The sequence below is a fragment of the Eschrichtius robustus genome, chromosome 2 (genome assembly GCF_028021215.1).
Source record: "Eschrichtius robustus isolate mEscRob2 chromosome 2, mEscRob2.pri, whole genome shotgun sequence".
In the NCBI taxonomy this organism is placed as follows: Eukaryota; Metazoa; Chordata; class Mammalia; order Artiodactyla; family Eschrichtiidae; genus Eschrichtius; species Eschrichtius robustus.
This window is the reverse complement of record NC_090825.1, coordinates 178,136,330-178,158,890: the sequence shown is the minus strand read 5'-3', so window position 1 is coordinate 178,158,890 and position 22,561 is coordinate 178,136,330. Positions and strand designations below refer to the sequence as shown.

Genomic DNA, 22,561 nt, shown 5'->3' with positions numbered 1-22,561 from the left:
TGGGGGCCGAGTTCCTCTGAGCTGAAAGGCAAGATGGGGCGACCGGCCTGGCACCAGCCCCGCCCCCGAGAGGGGCAGTCCGAAGGGCTCGCACCCCAGGAGGCGACGCTACCAGAATTTCAGAAAGTCGTGGCCGTTTATTCAAACATGTCGGAGCTGGAGCACAGGCGCTGGGCGCTTCCGGGCGATGGAAGGGCCGGGAGCAGGGCTCGGCGCTCACCGCGGGCCCCCAAGGCCGCGGCGGGGTCCAGTCCAAACCCCTGGGGGCCCTGCTGGGCAAAGGCGCCCCTCCACCAGGAGCCAGAGCCGCTCCCTCTCCCGGCCCGGACCCGAAGGGAAGCAGCAGCAGGGTAAGCACCAAACTGGGCGTGTCCGCGGCCACCGGCGGAGGTGACGGCTCCGCCCTCCCCCGGGCACCACCGCCGCAGGAAGCGGGGCGCGCGCGGGGATGGCCTCAGCCGGCCGGGGGCTTCGTGGCCACGCGAGCTCGGAGCAGGGCTGGGGTCCGGGGTGTGGCCGGGCTGGAGCAGGACGTGCGCATCGGCCAGACCAGAGCACCAAGTTGGGGGCCGCGCGGGTCCAGTCCCGGGGCGCGGGGGCCGAGTCTGCGCCCTCCCCTAGGCCGAAGGGCCGGGGGCGAGGCCGGTCGGACTCTCGGTCTCCTGGGGGGGCGCGCCGGCCCCGCTCTCCTCGGGCGCGGACGGCTCCGGGGGCTGCTCCGCGGGCGGAGGGGACAGGGCCGCTTCTTGGCCGGGAGGCGGCCGGGAGGGGGTGGCGTCGGAGTCCGCCTGGGGCTGCGGGCCGTCGGCGGAGGCGGGTGCCCACGGCGACTGAGGTAGGTCCTTCTGGGGGAGGGAGGAGAGAGGCCCGGGTTGGCGGAGCCGCGGGGAGGGGGGCTCCGGGCCCAGGAAGGAGCCACGCTCCCCAACCGACACCAGCGCCGCATCAGGGCCCCAGGAGGGCCCCACCCTGCCTTCTCTGGCTTGCTCTCCCTCGGGAACCCGCCAGAACCAATCCACCCGCTCTGTAGCAAAGCCAACGCCCGCCGGGAGGGAGACCTTTGGGGACAGTGGGCACTGAGCCCAGGAAGCCTTCCCGACTCACCGGGTCACAACAGTCACACCACATGTAAAGCGTGTTCACATCTACGCGAGCAAGTTACACACACGCCGGAAGTGCTCAGAGCCCCCATCAGGGCAGGGCGGGTTTCCTAACAGGGCCCGCTAGAGACCCCGCAGGCCCGGAATGCCCTTGAGTTGCGGGGATATAGCGGTCGCCCTGCGCTGCACGGGGAGTGGCCTCTGTCCCTTTCCTCTTCAGGTTCATACAAGAACAAGGCCCGGCCCACCCCCTGCCCGCAGCAGAAGCAGCTGGAACCCCAAGTCCAACCAATCCAACCAAATGGGTTAGGAGCGGGGCAGCAGTGTCACCCCAAGCCGCACCACTAGCACATGTACCCCTCCCCGCCCTGCAGCCACGGGAGCACCACACCCAAAGCAAAACCTTCCAGAGACGGGACGCGGGCTGCGGGGTTTAGTTGTAACGCTAGGAGGTCTTACTCAACTTTAACTCTAGTTAGGGCTTATTAGGCTATTATTTCTCGCAGACAGTCATAGCAAACTGGTATTCACCGCAAAGCCGCTGCCCGTCCAGAACGTGCCCAGCTCCCTGCGCCAGAGCGCCAGGGCGCAGCTGGTGACGAGCGTGCAGGGCACCAGGTAGAGGAGGGCGGGCTGGCCGCGCTGCATGAGGGCCAGCGCCATGAACGTCACCAGGAGACCGATGCCGTAGGCTGCGGAAGCAGAGACAGGCAGCACGTTACCCTGGCCGGTCCCAGGCTCACCACCCACTGCTCACAGGGGCAGGAGAGGCAGAGCTCGCGCCAGGGCCATGACCGTGACCCACGGGCCAGGCCAGCGGGTCCTCCCCACCCACACCTTCCCGGACGCTGGCAGGCGAGAGTGTACGCAGGGGTCAGCAGGGAAACGAGAGAGCGAGGGCCCAGCCGCCAGACTGGGGAGAGGAAGTGGGCGGCCGCTACGGGAAGGTCTGGAATCCCAGGAGTGGAGAAGGAGCTGCGAAGGTGCCCCAATATCTCATTTTTGTAAGCCTCTAGTTAGAAAAATAATTTGAACTGAAGTAACATAGGTACAGAATTAGGAAATCAAACCTTTCATAACTGAGTTGTGACCACATGAAAGCACTGAGGGGTGAGAGGCGTCCGCACTTCCTGCTCACCGTTCAGCATAAAACAGCGTGTGTTATTTAGGGATGTGTGAGTCCAACGTATAAAGACCCCCGCGCACGTAGAGCACAGGGACGGACATACAACACAGCACACACGAGGAGGAGTTAGAGGGGTCGGCCTGAGCGCAGCGGCTCGGGGCTCAGTGTACTAACCTTGCAGCCGTACACGTGCGATTACTCCCAGGTGAAGAGTTACAAAGAAAGACACCGTTTACTGGCACATCCCCTCCGAGGCAAAGAGCCCCGTCTCCAGCACCTGCGTCCGCTCGGGCTGCCTGCCCTGCCCCTTACCTCCATGTTTCCAAGCGATAGGCTTGTGCAGGGAGAGTTCCCGCTTATCGGCTGTGGACTAGCCACCTGTCCTAAAGAAGTGATTCAACCGAGCCAACTACAGGATAATTTGACAAACTGTGGTTCACACGGAGAAAAGCTCTGCAGGCGCATCTGGATGAGCTAATCATGGAGTCTGTGAACCCAGGGGGCAGGGGCGGGGAGCACGTGTTTGGACCTTCAGGAACCCGGTGGGAAGGGGCGGACGGAAACGGCCCAAAGTAGGCCGGGATGGCCGGCCTGCGTCCGCCTGGCACTGCTGGGGGCCATGGCGGGGCCTCCCCTCACCCGTGTTGGCTGGCGGGGCCTGTGCGTTCTGCACCCCTGCTCGTCCTGAAGAGCTGACCCAGCAGGACAAGAGAACTGGTTTGGACATTTTTAGAAATGATTGGACTCAACAGAAAATGAGAAAAACATCCCTTTGGTGTAAATGGCTTTAGTAACAAAGGAAACAAACAGAAGACGAAAAAAGAGAAAGACAAAGAAGACCAAAAAGAAGAGAAACAACGACCACCGTGGAAAGTGACAGGAGGCCTGTGACGCGGGCGCAGGCCTGTCCCCTACCACCCCGCGGCGGAGGACGGGGCACGGCCGAGCCCCTGGGGCAGCGGGCTTACCAATGGTGCAGGCCACGAAGTAGACCCTGGAGGACTGCACCTGGATGTCGAAGCGGTGGCAGTAGGCCACGAGCAGCCCTGCGGGAGAGAGGCCGTGGGCTGAGGCCGGGCTGCAGCCCCAGCCAGGCACCGGAGGTTTCCCCGGAGAGACCGGGCACCGTGCGTTCCTCCTGGCTCAGGAGGGAGCTGGCCCGGCGCCACCCTCGACTCCTGGCAGGTAACCAGACCTCCGGCGAGCGCAAACCCCGGCTCAGAGGCCGCCTGGTGGGGGGAGAGGCCCGGAGGGGGACCCTGGGGGCAGTGCGGCTGGGACACCTCGGGGGGACCGCCTCCCTGCCCCCCAGGCCCCACTGGCTCAGCTCTGCCTCTGCCCACCAGCCCCTGTGGCCTGACACCCCCAAGGGCACCCAGGCCGCCCAAGCCCGGCCGCAGTACCTGGGACCAGGATGTCCCCGAAGCCCAGGAGGGAGAAGGGCCGGTCACACAGGGCCAGCGGCGAGGCGTTGAGTCTGGGCACCTTCAGCACCATGGGGAGCTGGGGAGAGGGAGCAGCGTGTCCAGGACCCGCCAGCCCGCGCTCACTCCGCTTGCTCAGCACCTCGGCCGTGCGCACCACGTACCTTCTCGTGGGTGGCCGAGTCCGACGGCCCGGTTGCCACCTCCACCATGATGCTGTTCCCACTCTAACAGAAGGGGGACTGCGTCAGACGCGGGAACGCGGTGGGGGGGGTGGGGAGGCGGGGGGGCGGGGCCCAGAGCCCACCTTGGTCAGGAAGGGCGTGATGAACACGAAGAAGACGTCGTAGATGAACAGCACCAGCAGCAGCAGCGTGCAGGCCTGGGAACGGGGCGGCCTGAGGGCTCTGCTCGGGGACCTCCACCGGCTCCGCCCTCCACCCCGCCCCGCCCAGGGTCCCGGACGCACAGACCCTCCGGGACGCGTCCCTGCCTCTCCCAAGGCTCAGAGTCTCCCTGTGGGGACGAAGCCTTTAGGAGAAAGTCTGAGCACGGGCAGCCTGACCTTCGGTGCCCTGGAGACAATGTCAGGCCCGAGGCTCGGGGAGGGCGACTTTCTGATGGGACACTTGAGAGAGACACAGCCGCGACCGGCCAGCTGCGGGTCTGGGCAGGTGACGCCCGGCTTCACGTTTGCCTGTGTTTCTAGGTTCCTCCTGCTGGGGTTGGGCCTTGGCCCAGGGTCCCGGCCCGAGCCCTGTGCTTCTGCCCCCTTGGTTTCATCTGGTTTTCCCTCCTCTGTTCACCTCACCAGCAAGGAGGCGGCTCTGCTGCGCGCGCCCGCCCGGGTGTCCCCTCGGCCAGCAGTCACAGACGCTGCCGCCACGCCGGGAGACAACTCTGCACTGATCCTTAAGCCCCATTCCCGGGAGGGTGGCCAGAGGGACAGACGAGCCAAGACCACATGGCCCACACAGGGCCAGGCTCAGAGTGGAAGGCCCTGGGCAGGGCTGCGTGGCTGGCGGGCACAGGGCTGACCCCAAGAGACCCCGTCCCCTCGCCCGCGGAGCGCCCCCGCCACCCCGAGGGGCCCTCACCTTGAACGTGGGGAGGCGGATGGTTTTCAAGGTGTAGAGGCAGAAGGCGATGCCCAGCGCGTCCTGAAGGATCCAAGCCCACCTGGAAGGCAGCGCAGCCACCCTCGGGCGGGGTCTCCACCAAGAACCTCTGCCTGCCGGGCCCCTCCCCCACCCTGGAAGCCTCAGCCGCCAAGTCCAAGGCGCCCAGCGCCCAGACGAGCCGCAGAGACCCTTATGCAGACAAAGGCAGCGGCCGACGTCCTGAGGCCCGTGGGGGGACAGGAGGGGCAGCAACGGCCGGTAGGAGCAGGGGGGAAACCGAACCCCCAGCCCCAACACCATGGCCAGAGAAAGGCAGGCGTGCGCCAGGGCCTCTGCCCCTCTGCAGCAGCGGCTATCCCACCCAGATCACAGCCCGGGGCAGGGGGTGCAGGGCACGGGGGGCCATGCATCCAGCGGATTCAAATTTCTTTTCAAAAAAAAAAAAAAAAAAAGTCTTTTTTTTTTCTGGCCGTGCCGGAGGGCTTGTGGGATCCGAGCTCCCCGACTAGAGATCGAACCCGGGTCCTCAGCAGTGAGAGTGTGGAGTCCTAACCACTGAACCGCCAGGGAAGTCCCTCAAAAATATCTTTTAAGCGATCTAGAAAAGCAAAACTTGCACCCACCCAGCCAAGTGCCACATACTCTCTGGGGAAACAGGGGCTCGGGGCCCTGAGGACACGATCTGGAGTCCCGGGAAGCAGGGCGCCACCTTGCGGGGCCGCTCCCGAACTGGGAGGTCAAAGCTGTGTGATGAGGCTCCCCGCCGGGAAACGGCCCCAGGCCCGGCCCGTCCTCCCTGCCCGGCCCGTCCTCCCTGCCCCTCACGGTACTCATCAGAGCGTCACCTGAGCGCAGGATGAGACCCTCTCTGGGCCAGGGCACTGGTGAGAACAGAGAAGGCTCACCAAGGCCACGTGGGCGCCCGGACGCGGCGGAAACCGGGGCCTGTTCTACTTTTACGCGAAGGAGCGAGCCTTCTGGCTTGGATTTAACCGTGAGCGTCCCTATTCTCTTTGTGTACAGAAGACTCAAAATATTTTCACGCTTTCCTTCTGCCAGTTAAATCTGTTGTAGCTCCAAACAGCAGCACAGCCAAGAGCGTTTAACTGCCCAGGGAGAAGCTCAGAGAAAGTGCCAGATGGTGTCGGTGACGGCAGGCGGTGGCGCGCTGCCTCGCGGGGGAGGCCGGCCCAGGGGAGGCGGGTGTTGGGAGGAGCAGAGCTAGCTGAGCAGGCAGGCGGGCACACAACAGAGCAGCGGCCGAGCGGCGCCAGGCCACATCCAGGCTGCCCCGGAGCACACAGCTCGGCGCCCAGGCAGCAGTGCCGGCGGCATCTCACGCCCAGATCGCGATCGCAGATCCCGGGGCACCGGACAAGCCACAGGGCAGCCAGGGCCAGGCCTGGACGGCGTGCGGCCACTGCGTCCAGAGCACTGACAGGAGAGCCTTTCATAACCGGGAGCTGGCCCGGCTCCAGGCGCCCCGAGCGGAGGGCGCGGGGAGGTCAGAGCACCCGAGGACAGCTGCCCCCACCCCCAGCAGGGCCTCCAGGGCTGCACTCACTGGTCCTCGTTCCGGAAGACGCCCCACACCACGCTGACGGCCAGGCACAGCAGCGCCAGGAGTAGCGTGCGGACCTGGGGGCGCTTGTGGAAGTAGGGCAGGCTGTTGTCGGGGACCCTGAGGGCGGGCAGGCGGGTGGGGAGGTCAGCGGCCTCCGACCCTCACAGCCCCGTCTCTGCCCAGCGCCCGGAGGGTCAGCTCAACTCCTGCCCAAAAGCCCGCGGCCTCCCCGTCTGTCCTCCTGATGTCCGCTGGGCTCTGCTCCCTTCCTCTCCTTTACCTTATCTGTTAAACTCACCATCCCTCACCTTTCATTTCTAGAAGGGACGCTCCCAAGGGCAGGGCAGGGCAGGGCAGAGCGGGCAGGGGCAGGGCCTTGGGGGAAGCGGACCTCAGCCAGTCGCTAAGCCGACCCCACCCGCAGGAGCCCTCCGTCGGGTGCTGTGACCCCTCTCGCACAGCCCGCCCTGCTCCAGGCCCTCCCCCAACCCCCCTGAGCCAAGCTTCCTGACCCCCGTCGGACCTCATCTAAACCCTTCCGTTTCCCACCTGCCCCACGAGAAGCAGACCAGACCCCTGACCGCAGGGAGCCTCCGGAGCCTGCATCAGCGGCGCAGCCCGCCTGCTGCCCCCAGCCGGTGTCCCCCAAGGGGTCCCACGGGCCCTGACCCAGCGCGGGAGGTCGGGGGAGGGAGGCCCCCCCAGCCGGCACGGAGCGGGCGCCTGCTGTAACGCCTGCACCGTGCCAGACTGACTGAGGGCTCCGGAGAGTGAGGGCCCTCGGCCTCAGCGAAGCCGTGGAGCCTCCGGGGGCCGCGTAACGGGAGGTGGGAGCGGACGGGCCGCGAGGCCGCAGAGGGGCACCCCCGCGAGCAGGGCCAGGTGGGGGTCGCCCGGGGCTCACCTGCACCTGCAGAACGGCAGCCTCTGGAGGAGCGGCGACAGGCAGCTGTAGAGGCCCGTGGAGGAGGCCAGGCAGAAGATGCCGATGATGACGTAGACTGCGGGGCGGGGCGGGCGGTGAGGGGAGCCTGAAGGAGGGCTCTGTGCCTCACTCCCCGGCAGGGTGACCGCCCCAGGGGAAGGCAGGGGTAGCCCCAGGCCCCTCCTGGTGAGCCAGCAACAGGGGCCTCCAGCCACCGCCCACCACACGGCCCCTGGACTCCCCCCTCAGCCGACACCCTGAGAGCCGGGGACGGGGACCCACCGAGCTGGTCGTAGAAGTGGTAAAGCAGCACCAGCATAGAGCAGCACATGACCACAAACACGCAGATCATGACGGGGGTCACGTCCACGGCCTCGTCCTCGTGCTTCTCAGGCCCGTCGTCCCGCTTGTGCTTCATGTACCTCCTTGAAAGACAAGAACGGGCTGGGGGACGCCCTGCCGGCCGGCACCGCTCCCGGGGGCCGAGGGCCACAGAGATGGGGAAGGACAAGCAGGGGCAGCCTGACACAGGGGTCGGGACAGGCTGAGGGACAGCTTGCCCGGAGGTGACCACCATCACCTGCCCCGTCGGCCAGTCCCCCGTCCCCGCCCACCATGTGTAGCTGGGGTCCCCCCCGACGGAGCCAGTCCTGCCGGAGGTGGGGCTCTGGTCCCCAGGGCCAAGCTGTGGTGGCCGTATGGGGGCCACCCTGGACCCTGGCCCTGCACCAACCCCACCACCGCCCTTCCCTGGGTGGCCAGGGCGAGGTCTCCCGTGGACGCCCCCGCCGGGCTGGGCCCGGGCCGGGAACCCTGAGGTCAGGACAGAATCGTGGGGAGCAGGGCCCTCGGGGCTTTCAACGGGTCTCCTGGGTGTTTATAGCAGCTGTTTTCCAGAAGGCTCTCTGGGCGTGCGGACTCTCGTGGTTACTTGCCCAGCATTAGGGCCGCCCATCCGGGACGCACGCACACGCGCGGGCCACTCACTTCCTCACATCCCGGCTCCCGGCCCAGTAGCCCCCGAGGGCGACGGTGCCCACAGCCATGATGAAGATGATGACCATGTTGTAGTCCAGCATGGGCTCCTTGGGGGCGTACAGCGCCGCCCGTACCGCCCGGCCGAAAGTCTGCCTCAGGGAACACAAGGGAGCTAAGGTCGGGGGGGCCCAGGGGGGGCCCACCCACCCGTCCCCTCGCCACCCAGAGGGCCGAGGCTGGCCCACTCGAGGAGCCGGCGGCCGGGAGATCCCGCCTCACCCCACGCCCTCACCCGCTACTCCTGACCCCAGAGAAGCGGGCTCTGTGGGACGAGCTTCACACAGGGTGGGCGACAGGGCCGCGCGCGTGCGGGAACACAGACCCCGCCCCCAGACACGCATGAGTGAACGAGGGTGGACGTGGCCTGGGAGGCGGCCCGGAGACAGACGGTGGGTCCCTTGGGGGAGACGCGAAGCCTGCAGTGGGGAACCTGGCTATCCCCACATCACCGTGTGCTGCAGCTCGCCTGCTGCGGACCCAGCTCCCCAAATCAAAGACGCACCGGCCTCTGGTCAGACAGGGCCGGGCCGGGCCGGCCGAGGGGCCGGGCAGGCCTGAGCAGGGGGTGACGCTCAGGGTCTCTGGCACAGGGGCGGGGCCGGGGTCGCCATTCCTGATGCTCACAGCACTGCGGGCACACCGTCTCCTCAGGCCCTGGGCCCAGCGGCAGACGGGGTGGGGGACAAGCCTACCTCGAAAATGTCCAGCATGTCTTTGTAGCTGAGTAGGGCCACGGGAATGCCGATCTCGTCGTACTGCGTCTTGTTGCCTCCTGGGGGGACCTGGGGCACGGGGGAGAGGGCGGCTGGACGGCTTAGCAAGGCCCACCCAGGGCGGGGCAGGCGGCCAAGCGCTCCCGACGGCGCGGTCTGCGGTGCCAGCTCTCCCCGAGGGGGCGGAGGAGTCCTGCGTGTGTGTCGGGGTCCTCGGGGGCCAGGTGGGAGGGCCACACCGCTGGGAGGGCAGGACTGCGGGCTCGGCCCCTCCCTCTGGGGGAGGACAAGCTCCCCTTCCCTCTCAACCCTGGGCTTGGGTGACACCGGTTGGCCCTGAAGGGCCTGAGGGAGAGGGTGGCACGTGGCCCACGCCACCCGCTCCTCAGGCAGCAGGCCCAGAGCTCCGCCCCAGGCCTCGTCGGACCCCAGCACCGCCCCGGGACAGGGCCCCTCCAAGGCCACAAGTAGGAAACCAGACTCCTCGCCTCCCCTGGCCTGACCCTGCCCCCCAGGGCCCCCGGCTGCCCAGGAGGGGCCCGGCGGCCGCACCAGCGTCTCCTTGCTGATGATGAGCAGCCCGCGCGCCCCGCTGCCCTGCGCCAGCCGCACTTTCTCGTAGAAGGTGCAGTTCCCCCGCGCCACCAGGGGGATCTGGTTACTGAAGCCTTTGGCAGGGAGGTCGGCCGGAGAGCAGAGCACGGAGGTCGTCCAGTCCCGCACCTGCAGAAGAGACTGCAGGAGGGCGGCCTTCATGTGAGCCGCTCAAGGAAAGCCAGGGCGCGCAGCGTCCTCGGGGAGACGGGTCGGCGGAGGCCACTGCAGCGACCACCGCCCCTACGCAGCCTCACCTCAAGCCCACGGGATCTCAGCCCTGCACACACACGCGCACACACACACGCACGTGCACAAGCGTGTGCGCACACCCACCCCGAGCACAAGGCAGACGGGGGGGTACAGGGCGGCGTGTGCTCAGGAACCCTCCCCGCCTCTCTCGAGCCCGTCACAAACAGCACAAGGCGCGGGCGGGAGCGCTGGCCTTCGTTCCACCCGCCAAGCCAGGCACTGGGCACCCTGAGTCCCTCTGGGAGGAGTGAGGCCAGAGCAGGGAGCAGAGCGTCCAGGCTACCGTCAACGCCTCTCGCCAGCTGCCCCAGCCCAGCACGGGCGGGTGCGGGGGGGAGCCTGGCCGGCGTCCCCGCCAAGGGCTGGCCCTCGGCAGCGCCCCGACATCTTTCATTTATGACCGAAGAAACCAGGGCCCCGAGAGTTCGGGGAGCTCCTCTGGGGACCCATTCCACCTCCGTTTCCCAGCAGAGGCCCTTCCTCCATCCTCAACGGCTCTCCGCAAGACCCATCCTCCAGAGGCCCTTGGGAGACCCAGGGGAGGAGTGGAGGGAGGGCGGCAAGCGAGACAAGACCCTGCGTCGGGAGGGGGCGCCCGCGCTGGCCGGTACTCACCGCTTTGCTGAGGTCGAGCGGCAGGTGGGCCCACTGCGGGTTGTAGAGGATGCAGTAGTCTTTGCCTTTGGGGCCCCCGGCCTCGGACACCACGTGCACCATGCCGTACTCACAGGCCACCTGGACGGGGTCAGCAGTCAGAGAGCCGGCACGGGGCCGCCCACGGCACGACCTGGCTGGGCTGGTCCCTCCCTCCGACAGCAGATGGGGCATGACTGTCACATCTTAGGGGGGACATGATGAGGAGGGCAGGGCCGAGCCTCCTCAGGGAGACCTGGGCGCTGACAGTGGCCATGTCAGGTCCCCTCCCCGTGGCTCCAGTGGCAGGAGCGGGGGAGTCCCCCTGGGACTACAGGGAGAACGAGAGCCCCACGCCGCTACCATAAGGCAGGAAGGGGACGGGGAGAGTCAGCGGTGCCCCAGCAGGTTCCAGGCTCCCCGACAGGCCCCCAGCCAGCGAGGCCAGCAGGCTCAGGGCAGAAAGGGGGTGGCGGAGCCCGGGTCACGTGACCAGCACCTGCCGGGCCACAGGCCGGTGGGAACCCCTGGGTCAGGACCCTGACCTTCCCTGCTCGGATGCGTGGCGAGAAGTGGACGGTGCGAGAGGCAGGGCTGCTCTGGGCAGGGGGCGCTTCATGACAGATGGCGTCACCAGGACCCCAGCAGGGCCCAGGCAGCTGACAGAACCTCCTCCCCAGCACGTCCCGAGCAAGTAGAGCAGCGCTCCCGATGGGCACGGGCAGCAGAAGTGCCCGGCTTCCTGGCCCACTACTCCCAGGAGGACGACAAGGCCTCAAGCCCCTCCTGCCCAGGCCCGCCAGGCAGCAGGCTGCTCGTGGAGGGCCCCACAGAGAGTCCACACGGACCCCGCCCGCTCTGACATGGAGCAAGGTCAAGGGCAGCTGGCTGACCGCGGAGGACGGGGCGGGCTGGGCACACGGGCCATCGGGGCCTTTGCTCCCAGCGTGAACTCAGAGTGAGGCAGAGGGGCAGGCCCCAGAGTCCTTGGAACTCCAGCCCCTCCGTTGAGGGCAGCGGGGTGGCCAGGGCCTGGGAGCGGCTTTATCTACATGAGAAACAAGTATCGCACACGAGTGTCCCCACTGCCTGCTCGTCCCTCTCCCGCCTGGACCGCTGCGTCCCTGCCGGGGCTGCTTCCTCCTACAGGCCGGGCTCGGCAGCGGAGCCCCCGCGAGGACCTCGGCCCCAGCGGGCCTCACGCTGTCTGGCCCAGGTCTGGGCTGCTCCCCGGGGCTGTGGGACCTGCGAGGGAGGAGGGGTCCCGGAGAGAGCCTCGAGCCGGGAGCCCGGCAACACCACGCCCACAGGGGCCCGGGCCCACCCCAGCCCCTTGGCTTCTTGGAGCTGGAGAGGCCCAACTGGACCCCAACTCTGCACACTCCGGCTCCCGGGCCGTCCCTCTGTACCACCCGGAGGCCGAGACGGAGACCGCACCCCTCGGTGACAACAGGCAGTAGCCTGTCTGTGCAGGGACAGACCTCCACCCCCCCATCTGGCCTTCCCAAGTTGTGGGCGGCGGTGCTCCGACTCAGCTGGGGTCCCGAGGGCCCGTGGCCCCGACAGCAGGCCTGGGGCACAGACCAGTTCAGGAGGCCAGGCCCTCCGTGAATGCGTAACGGGGCCCAGACGCTCTGGGAGCTTCTCCCCACAGGCCCACCTCCGCTGGTGGCGTGGAGAGGAGCCGGGGCCCCCACTGCCCCTGCCCAGCGCTTTGGTTTGTCGCCTGGAGCAAGGTGCCGACAGCCGAATGGGCTGCTGGGTGTGCTCAGTGAGGCTGTGTTTGCAGGGCACGTGGGCACTGCCACCAGCGCTCGAGGGAGGGAAGCATGGTGTCGTCCCCCACCCACCCCTGCCTGGTCAACCTCGTTTCCTCGACCAGAGGCAGGACGAGGAGCCCCCTCTTCCGGGTTCTCCCCACCAGGCTGCCCCCAAGTACAGTGCCCGGCCCTGTGCCCCCCCACCACGTCAGCCCTGCCCTGCCCCCACCTTGGGCCACTGCAGGGGTTCTGTGATCCCTCAACCCCCAGGCTGAATCCGGCCCACCTTCTGTGTTTGTCAATAAAGTTTTATCGTAACATGTCTGCCTGGTTGCTGAACGTAGGGTAGGGCCTATGCTGCTCTCTGCAGAGCCGGGGAGTTACAACAGAGGCCACGTGGCCTGAAAAGCCACAAATACTGTCTGGCCCTTTGGAAAATGTTTGCTGACCCCTGGTCTATGGGATCCGAGTTGCTGGTGAAAACTGTCGGTTGTATAAAATGGGAATGACTAGAAGCATTTGTTTTTAAAAGGTCACTGAGAAGCACAAGGGCACACTTCACAGCTCTCCCATCACAATGTGCACAACTGGCTTTCTGTTAAGAAATAAGCCTGGGCTTCTATCAAACACCCGAGAACACAGTCTCGCCATGAATACGGTCTCCTCCCCGGGGACTTAAAGGGCTAGGAGAAGTTCCTCCAAAGGGCCCAGGGCTGTGAGTGCCCCCCGTTCCAGCACAGCACAGCCCATCCCAGTTTGGAGGACGAGAAACAGCCGGGGCTACCGAGGACAGGCCACCTCCCGATGCGCCACAATCATGTCGGGCTCAGGAACTCCTAGGGAAACTATGCTTCAAGATGACGGTGAAAGCATCCATGTCAGGGGACTTTGAAAGAAGCTAAGGGGTCCAGACGGGGCGCAGTCTTCCTAAGATTTGGTGAATTCTAGAAGGGGCTAATTAGGACCTAGGAAGCTTAGAGAAAGATGTTCAGGTGGAGGAAAGTGGGAGAGGTGAAGGGGCAGTGGAGGGGTGAAGGAGCAGGTGGAGGGGGCAGGCAGGGAGAACACCAATGTGTTCAGATCTGCCGAGTAACAGGCCCCACGTGGGCTGTTACGTGCACAACTTACAGCAACTGGGCAGGGGGTCCAATCCCTCGCCCAGGGTCACAGAATGGTAGGGAGTGAGTTTCGGGCCATGAGCAAGCAGCCTCCCGCCCCGTGGAGAGCTGGCCTTACTGGGGCGCCATGAAGGAACCACACGCAGGGTTCTGTGCTGGGAAGGGCTGGCTGGCCCAGGTGCTCTCCCACTCACTTCTACACTCTATTTGGCTCCCCACACTCAGGGTAAAGTTCCAAATCCTCAGCCAGCCGGGAATAAAGTCCAAACATCCCAGCACCCGGCTCTGACCAGCCCAGTCTGCTCCCCTGGACTCCAGCCCGGAGAGGCCACACGTTCAGCCTGCCCTTTACCCCACACGCCTGGAGCCACTCCCACTGCTGCTCCCTCCATGGCCTTCCCTGCAAGGGCACCTGAAGGGCCTCCACTGGGATGACACCTTCCTCAGGTGTAACCACTGGATTATCCTACACGCCAGCTGTAGTGGACTCTCACCGTCTCCAAGTAAATCATCAGCTCTCGAGGGGTAAGGGGGAGGGATAAATTGAAAGACTGGGATTGACACATACACACTACTATATATAAAATAGAGAACTAATAAGGACCTACTGTATACACAGTGAATTCTTCTGAATACTCTGTAATGACCTATATGGGAAAAGAATCTAAAAAAGAATGGATATATGTATATGTAAAACAGATTCACTTTGCTGTACGCCTGAAACTAACAACATTGTACATCAACTATACCCCAATAAGAATTAAAATAAATAAACCTATTATTAAAAAAAAAAAATCATCAGCTCTCACACCTCCGGCCCTGCTCCCATCACCTGCAACAACCTTCTCTACCTTCTTGACCTGGCAAACGCCCACTCATCCTTCAGATCGCCCCTCAGGCACCTCTGCTTCTGAAAAGCATTCCCAGGCCAACTGCGTCCCTCCTTCTGTGGAGTTCCCGTGATCTCCGCCTGCCTGTCGCTTGGCCCTCATTTGAAATACCCGGAGAGCTTCAAGTCCCTTCCTCCAAATGCTCAGGCTGCTGGGGAAGATGAGTGAACAGGGCTGGGGGAAGTACAGGGGGCTGGCAAAGCAGCTGGGGAGGGGGCGTCCCAGAGAGCTTCTGGGAGGGAGGAACAGCTAAGCTGAGACCAGAAACATAACCGGGGAATTCAGGGAAACAGAGACCAGCGAGCAGAGTGCCTTCAAGACACTAGAGCTGGAGAGAAACGGGACGCTTCCTGACAGCCAGATCACAGAGGCCCCCCAAATGTGCCAGGAAGCCACCAGAAGGCTCGCATCTGGACACAAGACCTGACACACTTTGAAAGAGATCACTCCTGCAGTGTTGAGAATGAACTGGGGATTCAGGGGGACAAAAGTGGCCACGGGAGAACGCCAGCCGCCTGGAGCAGAGGTGGGGGCGCTGGAGCAGAAGGGTCAAGGTTAACGGCCCACTTTGTAGGGCTGTTGGGGGGGGTGCATTTCCTGATCTGTGGAACCTGGCAGGGAGACGGAGGATTTGGAAATAAAAGATGCGCTTATGACAACGCACATCAGCCATTTCCTGGTCGGTCCCCCCCTAGCACTGGAGACCCTGAAGGTTTAGTGACAAACAAGTAGCATGCTGCGCGCTCGTGATCCCCTACATCATTTCGCTGACTCTGCACTGTATACTTATCTTCCTTTTGCAGACGAGCAACGGACGCTCAAAGCGGGGAACTCCCTTGCCAAGGTCACGGGAGCAAAAGATGGGGCGGCGATTCGACCCCACTCCAGGGCTGGGCTCCGGGCCGTTTCCTGACACTACCAGACACTGGGTGCCGCGCTCAACAGTTTACTACAACCACGGGGAAAGGGAGTAGTATGGCACTCAAGGGGAAACTGAGGTTCAGAGAGGTGTAGCCCCCCGGCCAAAGCCACGGAGCCAGAGAGGGGGGTCCCCGGCGGCGGTGGGAGACCCGAGACGGACCAGCAGGGGCCGGGGCGGGAGCGGGTGACGCTGTGGCTGATAAGGACTTCCAGGCGGGTAAGGGAGACGGGCCGGGGACAGGCCCGCAAGGTCACGACCGAGCCCCGGGCCAGCGGGCCGCCCGCGCGCGGGGCGCGAATCCCCTAAGCTGGCCCCAGGCCGGGCCGGGCGGGGTCCTGCGCGGGGCCGGGGTCGGGGGCGAGGGGCCGGGGCACCGCGGCCGGCGAGGCCGGCGGGATCGGTGCCGCCCTCACCTGGGCCGCGAGGAGGAGGAAGGCCGCCGCGAGCCGCGCCAGCGCCGCCGCCGCCGCCGCCGCCGCCATGTCGCCCGGTCCCAGCCTCAGGCGTCGGCAGATGTTTCCCAGCAACGCCCCGGCGCACCGCACCGCGCAGGCGCCCTGCGTCCGCCGCGCATGCGCGCGGGGCAAGGTACAAAGGGCGCGGCGGCGGCTCCTGCGCACAACGAAGCGGCCGGGCAAGATGGCGGTGAGCGTGCGGCGCGGCTGGCGGGGTTGGCGCGGCTGGCGGGGTTGGCGCGGCTGGCGGGGCTGGCGGGGCTGGCGGGGCGGAGTCCGGCCGCGCTCCCCGCCTCACAGAGCTCTGTTTCCCCTGCAGGACAAAGAGAAGAAAAAGAAGGAGAGCATCTTGGACCTGTCCAAGTACATCGACAAGACGATCCGAGTGAAGTTCCAGGGAGGCCGAGAAGGTAAGGCCCCTCCTCCCGCCCCCTCCACGGTCCACGAGGAGTAACGGGCGGCGGTACCGATAACGGATGCCTGGGCTGCGCTTTAAGCGCTAGGCTTGGACAACTCGTGCTGGCCTGACGGCGCCGGCAGGTAGGAACGGTTACGCCCCTTTTGCAGGTGGGGAAACTGAGGCACGCAAAGGGGCCCCGACCTCGCTGGAAGCTACAGTGGCTGGGATTCACGGCTCTGCTTCCTGTGGGTCCTGCCTCACTCAGGCGACTGTCCCAGCTCCTCACGGGTCGTCCTGCACCTGAGGGTTTCTCAGGCTCGGCGCTGCTCACATTGGGGCCGCATTTTTCTCCGTTGGGGGCCGTCCTGCTGCCACCCCCTCGGTGCCAGGAGCCGCCTAGTCGTGACGTCCCAGACATGACCTAGTGTCCCCTGGGCGGCAGAATTGCCCCAGTTGCGAACCACGGCCCTATGGTCAGTTTCCACCAAGCTGCCTTAAAGGTTTGTTTAAAACAAATCTCGTCTCCTTGTTCACGGTTGTTCCAGGGTAACGGGATGAACGTTTTGTACCTGAGTAATGCAGGGAGCTCTCGACTGCTCTGGGAAGCTTTCCCTGACCCCCACGCCTCCACCCCAGGTCAGGCCCCTGTTGTTATAAGTTCCTGGTAGCACCTGTCACAGTTTGCGGCTTTATGCTGTTATTGTGAGGCTTTAACTCTGAACTTGCCGTTGGAGTCTGATGCGAAGACGGCAGGAAGGTTGCTGCAGGGTTATGCGGGGAGTGCCGCCCATGGCACAGCCCCAGCTCACTGACTGTGGGACTTTGGGCAAGTTGCTACCCTCTCTGAGCCTCAGTCTCCTCATTTATCAGAGGTTATTAACTCCACCTACTTCAGTGGTGGCAATGAGATTAAAGGGTTTAAAGCAGGTAACGTGTTTTTCTTTTTTTTTTAAATAAATTTGTTTATTTTTTGGCTGCATTGGGTCTTCGTTGCGGTGCACGGGCTTCTCATTGAGGTGGCTTCTCATTGTGGAGCATGGGCTCTAGGCGCACGGGCTTCAGTAGTTGTGGCATGAGGGCTCAGTCGTTATGGCTTGCGGGCTCTTGAGCGCAGGCTCAGTAGCTGTGGCGCACGGGCTTAGTTGCTCCGCGGCATGTGGGATCTTCCCGGACCAGGGCTTGAACCCGTGTCCCCTGCATTGGCAGGCGGATTCTTAACCACTGCGCCACCAGGGAAGCCCCAGGTAACGTGTTTAACAGGGTTCCCGACACTTAGTGAGAGCCCGGTCAACATTTCACTTATTCAGCTGCTTCTGATCGTCAGTTTCTTTATTTTGTAAGACAGTGATCTGGACCCCTCCTTCCCTGAGATGTGGATGAGTGGGCAGCGTCAGAGGGCTAAAAACACAGAGCCTGCCCGTCTAGGTACCCAATGCAGTGAGGATTGGAATCTTAACAAACACTTGGCACCGTGCTGGCTCTGGGATGTATGAAGAGATGGGGCTCTTGCTTCTCAAGGCGCTAGTGTTCGTTTTCTACGCTTGAACAACACATGTTTCTGTCTCACAGCGCCTGTGGTTCCAGACTCTGGGTGCCTCAGGCTCAGGTCTCTGATGAGGTTGCAGTAAAGGAGTGTCTCTGAGAGCCTGTCATCTCAGGCCCAGGGTCCTCTTCCAAGCCTGGGGTCCCCGTTCTCTGCCAAGAGTTGGCCAGGGACACCCTTGGCTCCTAGAGGCTGCTCACCACCCCTGCCACAGACTCTGTCCACAGCATTGCACTTCACGTCTTCAAGACCAGCAGGAAAATCTCATTTTTCAAGTCTCTTTTTTCAGAAAGGGCCCGTCCCTTTAACGGCTCCCCTATCAGGTCAGGCCCGCCCAGCATAGCTTCTCTTCAGATGCACTGAAAGTCGACCGACTCTTGGACCTTAATGAGATCCATGAAGCCGTCTGTCTGTCGCAGCCTGAGCACAGACTGACGTCCCATCGTGGGTCCCGTCCCACACTGGGGGGTGGCTGGGGGAATGCTGGCTCTGTCTGGGCATCCTGCCCGCCTGCTGCAGCGCCCCCGTCCTGGTGAGGAGGGCAGCCCCGCGGGTGCAGGCTCGCTGCCCGGCTGGGGCCAAGTGCCTGGATGTGTTACTGGATTTGTCACTCTCCGTAACCCCATTGGGTGGGTGCCTTCACGGTCTTTGTTCTGCAGCAGAGGGATGAGCAGGAGAGGAAGAGAGCCAGGGCCTCGCACTCAGGCAGGGCTGGTAGACTTGTTCTGTAGGACACCAGACAGGAAACATTTTCAGCTGCGCCGGCCAGACGGTCTCTTGTCACGGCTACTCCACTCTGCCATTGCAGCAGGAAAGCAGCCACAGGCGACATTTAACAAATGAGCATGGCTAGGTGCCAGTTAAACTGTTTGCAAAACAGGCGCAGGCGGATTTTGCCGACTGTGTTGTGGTGGCGATGGTTTTGGGGTCTGCTGTCACTGCTCCCTGTCCGGGAGCCCTTCCCTTGCTTCCCCCGTGGTCTCCCATCTGTCCCGTCCCTGGAGAGGCTGCTCCCACACCTGCATCCGGCAGGGGCACCCCAATCTCACGTGCTGACACCCGGCCACAGCTTGCATCTGCCCAGGTTGACCGTTGATCTTACGCCTGTCTGTCTCTCTTCTCTTCTCGGTGATTCCGACAAGCCAGTGGAATCCTGAAAGGGTTTGACCCGCTGCTCAACCTCGTGCTGGATGGTACCATCGAGTACATGAGAGGTGAGTGCAGCGCGTGGGGCTCGGAGGCGTCCTCGCCGGGCCTTCCTTACTGTTCGTTCCAAAGCTGCTCCGCCGCCACCCAGCTGCTGACTGTGAACGTGGTGCCTTGTGGATCGGACAGCTGACAGGTGTGTTGGATCTCCCGCTGTCCCGGCGAGGCTCAGTAGACCATCGTCTCAGGACTTGGTCTGAGGTGGAGGTGGAGTATTTTCCGAATCCACTCCTCACCAACACTGAGCACCTGCTGGGGCTGAGGCGTGCCCAGCGGGGCTAGAAAAATGCTGCGCCCGCCGTGAGAAAGCCGGCTGCCCTGGGGCTCGTCCTGCCCCCTCATCTCCTGCTGTCCCTGTGTGTTAACCCCCAGCTGCTGACAGAGGGCCCCCTCCCCCTTATTCCCTGTCCCCCCAGGTCCCCAGACCCTTCGCATGGTGGTCAGGCCAGCCCTTGCCCATCAGCCAGCATGTTCTCCAGCTCAGCCTGACCGTAGCATGAAGGGGACACCAAGGCCTAGGAGAGAAGGGGTGTCTTTTCCGGGGACTGGTCGATGTTGAGACACACGTTAGTCTGGTGAAGAGTTAATGGAGCCACACGGAAGTGTCATAGGGCCCCCAGGGAGAGGCCCTCTTTGTGGGGAAGCGACCCCGTGGGGCCTCTTGCTTTGCCCTCGTCTTCCCTCTTCCCACTGAGTCTGCCCAGAGTTCCCCCCGCTGGGATCCTGGCCTGGCCTCCTTGGGCGGATGACTTTCTGGAAAAGGACAGCCTCACCTCGTGGGGCTGTAGGGAAAACCAGGGGAGCTGGGGTGTGCCACGCGCTTAGACGGCCCACGCGGAGCAGCCTTGGAGGCCTGGCTGCTGTTCCTGCGTCAGAGGCCACTCCCACCTGGGCCCTGGCTCGCTCCTTGGCTGAGTCTGCGCCCCCTCCTCACCCCCAGAACGGCCCCGGGACGGAGGCCCTGACGCATGCACGCGGTTCCGGGAGGGGAGGGGCAGGCTTGGACAGCTGTCATCCTGCGGGGTCTGGGAGTCGGGAGTCGCACCCCAAGGCGGGCCTCCCCAACCCGCCATCGTGCAGTAACAGTAATGGAGGCCTCGCCGCCGTGACCTCAGGAGAGCTTTCCTCGGCGTGCCGTCACTTCCCCGGGTCCCTCGCCCCACCGTGAACAGCCCTTTGGCACTGGGGTGAATGGTGGCCCCGCAGGGCTTCCGAGGTTCTGCAGATGGGGTTTTTCTCTGCCGCCCATCTGAGAACTCGGTCTCCGCTGTCCCCCGGGCTGTGTCCTCATTGTAGAAGGAGGACAGGCTGCACGCGGCTATTTGCAGAGCTCTTCCTGAGCCTCGTGGTCCATCTCGGGGAGAGGCTGCCAGCTGGCTTGGGAGTGGGGCCCTTGGCCTGCCCCCCCCATCCCCCCGCCGCAGGCCCATCTCCAGTCCTCCTGGGCCTCTGAGCCCACGCTGCCTCACTGCTGCCCCTCTTCTTCCACAGACCCTGATGACCAGTACAAGCTCACGGAGGACACCCGGCAGCTGGGCCTGGTGGTGTGCAGGGGCACCTCCGTGGTGCTCATCTGCCCGCAGGACGGCATGGAGGCCATCCCCAACCCCTTCATCCAGCAGCAAGATGCCTAGCGGCCGGGGCCGCCCCTCCCCCAGGACTCGGGCCACCCATAGGAACGGAACTTTCCTTTTTGTATAGCTTATGTTTTTGTTTTCTTTATAAAATTGCAAACCTCAAGTGTCCAGGAGCCCTGGACTCTGGCTTTCAGCCTTGGTGTTCTGGCAAGACCTGGGCCCCAGGGATGCGGTCCGTCCAGCAGAGTTTGCGCGCCGTCTGGGGTCCAGGCCCAGGGCTGGGGGGCTCGGAGGGGACTGAGCGTGCACAGTCCAGGTGAGGGCACGGGACGTGGAGGCCGGAGCCTTTCCAGAGCCCCCCTGGGGCCACAGCCCATGCAGAACCCCCGGCCAGCCTTCTCAGCGGCAGGCCCTGTCACTTCAGTGACACTCTGTACGCCGGCCCGAGTGGTCCCCCAAAGCCGGGTCCTTTGTCACATCCCCGCACAGCCGTGACCTCACAAAGAACAAACTGGATGGAGCCTTGCTGTCCGCCCGGTCCCACGACCTCCTAGCCTGACCTGCTTCCTGCCTCAGCTCAGAGGACGAGCCCACCTCTGCCCCTCAGCTGGCGACTCCAGGGCCATGGTCGTGAATGTCCCCATGCCCGTCCTCAGGAAGCAGGGCTTTCTCCTGGCCCCATTTCCTAAACCCAGTGTCCTCGTTAGGACCCGGCCTCCGTGGCACCGGCTGCTGAGGGCAGGCACGTGTCCGCTATTTGTCACTCAGGAGCGCCGAGCATGTGAGGATGAGCGGGGCCAGGAGTGAGTGGGAGTCGTCCTGGCGGGAACTGTAGACCAGGGCCCCTCCGCCAACGGCTGGCGACACACAGGAACCTGCCGTACAAGGGGACCCGGCTGGATGGCTCCCACGCTACCTGTCCTTCGTTGCCACCAGATAAACTGAAAGCAGCTGGCTTATCGCGGGGATCTGAGCTCTGCTGTGGCCCTGCTGCCGGGGATTAGTCGTGGGGCTGCGTAGCCAAGCCCTGCGTGCTCCTCATCCCTCCCGCCCCACTTCCCTGCCAGCTGGCGGCCCTGCCTCGCCCAGCTCCCTCATCAGAGGCCTCAGCCCCAGCAGCTGGGCAGCGGGGGGGCCTGGGCTAGCCGGGGTCACAGCCCCAGGGAAGGCTGTGACCGAGAACTTGGGCGCACCCAAACTGCCAACATCCAACCCGATGCGTCCTGCTCTTGGGGGCAATTCCCGTGCCCGTTCAAGAGCCGAGGGACCGCGACTCCGGCAGGGGGGACACACGGTGAAGGGACCGAGAACCTGGGCACCGGCGCCTCTGTTCTCTCCACACACCCAGCCTGCCCTATCTGAGGCTGAGACACAAAGGCTGAGACCCAGATATCGGGGTCAGAAGGCCCAGGGGTCCAGACCCCAGGGTGGGGTGGGGTGAGGGAGCAGTGAGGCCTGGAGGCTAATCAGACGTCGTTAGAGCCCCGGGGCACCCAGGGGCCAGGACAGAAGGACAAGGACACCTGGCTTTCCAGCTCCCAGCTTCGGTTGCGCAGAAAGCAAGGCTTGTCTCAGGAGCCTCTCTGCTCCATCACTACAGCCCTCAAAGGCTTCAGACCGCTCTCCACCCACCCCTCACCTCCCAGCCGATGAGCGCAAAAGTTCTCTGTGACCACAAAGTCTGGGGCCCCAATCTCCTTCCACCACTTGCTGTGCGGCTGCGAGTAAGTGTCCCAACCTCTCTCAGGTCCCATTCCTTCTCTCTTAAGCTCAGGAAAAGTCATCCAGTACCCACTCTGTGGCCGGGCACTGGGCTGCTGTTGGGCGGGGAGTTGGTTAAGAGCACAGATCTTTGTGTTCAAGTCTGAGGCTGAGAACAAGATGCTCCAGGGGCCCAAGAGAGGGAGACCCTGACCTCCTGGAGGCTCAGGCAGAACTCCCCAGAAAGGGGGATAAGATGAGCTTGTTCCACTGAACCGTATCCACCCTAGAGAGTCACTATGACCTCGTTTGTAAAAGACCGTAAATAACCTAGCTGCCCATCACCGGGGGATCTGCTAGAGAAACTCAGGTTCCTCCGGCCAAATATCAATACAAAGCAACTTTTCACAGAGAGGTAGATAGATCTCTTTGTGCAGCCACTAATTCCCTGCAGCTTCCCTCGCAGGAGGGGGAGTCTGTTTCTCCACCCCTTGGAATC

At 64.1% G+C, this 22,561-nt stretch overlaps 2 protein-coding genes across 7 annotated transcripts in view; one reads left to right on the top strand and one right to left on the bottom strand.

Annotated features, from left to right (window-relative positions):
* Nucleotides 1–529: 529 nt before the first annotated feature.
* SPPL2B (signal peptide peptidase like 2B) overlaps nt 530–22,561 on the bottom strand; it is a 231,734-nt gene continuing 209,702 nt past the window's right edge. For 2 of the 4 annotated variants that reach the window (XM_068537367.1, XM_068537368.1), the window contains exons 2-16: nt 15,594–15,654; nt 10,473–10,592; nt 9,564–9,746; nt 8,991–9,080; nt 8,248–8,387; nt 7,543–7,685; nt 7,240–7,336; nt 6,336–6,452; nt 4,748–4,829; nt 3,958–4,032; nt 3,815–3,877; nt 3,630–3,729; nt 3,195–3,272; nt 1,632–1,792; nt 530–845 (exon numbers count right to left, since the gene is read on the bottom strand). In XM_068537367.1, the coding sequence (XP_068393468.1) occupies nt 618–845; nt 1,632–1,792; nt 3,195–3,272; nt 3,630–3,729; nt 3,815–3,877; nt 3,958–4,032; nt 4,748–4,829; nt 6,336–6,452; nt 7,240–7,336; nt 7,543–7,685; nt 8,248–8,387; nt 8,991–9,080; nt 9,564–9,746; nt 10,473–10,592; nt 15,594–15,654 (1,738 nt within the window). In that variant the 3' untranslated portion in view covers nt 530–617. Of the gene's footprint in view, nt 846–1,564; nt 1,793–3,194; nt 3,273–3,629; nt 3,730–3,814; nt 3,878–3,957; nt 4,033–4,747; nt 4,830–6,335; nt 6,453–7,239; nt 7,337–7,542; nt 7,686–8,247; nt 8,388–8,990; nt 9,081–9,563; nt 9,747–10,472; nt 10,593–15,593; nt 15,695–22,561 lie in introns of those variants that run through there. The other 2 variants (XM_068537366.1, XM_068537369.1) reach the window with 2 other exon arrangements.
* On the top strand, nt 15,753–20,524 carry LSM7 (LSM7 homolog, U6 small nuclear RNA and mRNA degradation associated). Of its 3 annotated transcripts, none has more exons than XM_068535058.1 (4): nt 15,753–15,825; nt 15,955–16,045; nt 18,725–18,792; nt 20,276–20,524. In XM_068535058.1, exons 1-4 carry the CDS (start codon nt 15,753–15,755, stop codon nt 20,416–20,418), a joined length of 375 nt encoding a protein of 124 aa, XP_068391159.1. In that variant the 3' UTR covers nt 20,419–20,524. The 3 variants fall into 3 exon arrangements, with proteins under 3 accessions (XP_068391159.1, XP_068391162.1, XP_068391160.1); XM_068535061.1 differs by having other exon boundaries at nt 15,938–16,045; nt 18,721–18,792; XM_068535059.1 differs by having other exon boundaries at nt 15,782–15,825; nt 18,721–18,792.

Coding starts and splice junctions, on each gene's coding strand:
- LSM7 (XM_068535061.1), top strand. CDS start 15,753: ATGCGCGCGGGGCAAGGTACAAAGGGCGCGGCGGCGGCTCCTGCGCAC. Junction 16,046..18,720: donor GTTCCAGGGAGGCCGAGAAG/GTAAGGCCCCTC, acceptor GATTCCGACAAG/CCAGTGGAATCCTGAAAGGG. Junction 18,793..20,275: donor TACCATCGAGTACATGAGAG/GTGAGTGCAGCG, acceptor CTTCTTCCACAG/ACCCTGATGACCAGTACAAG.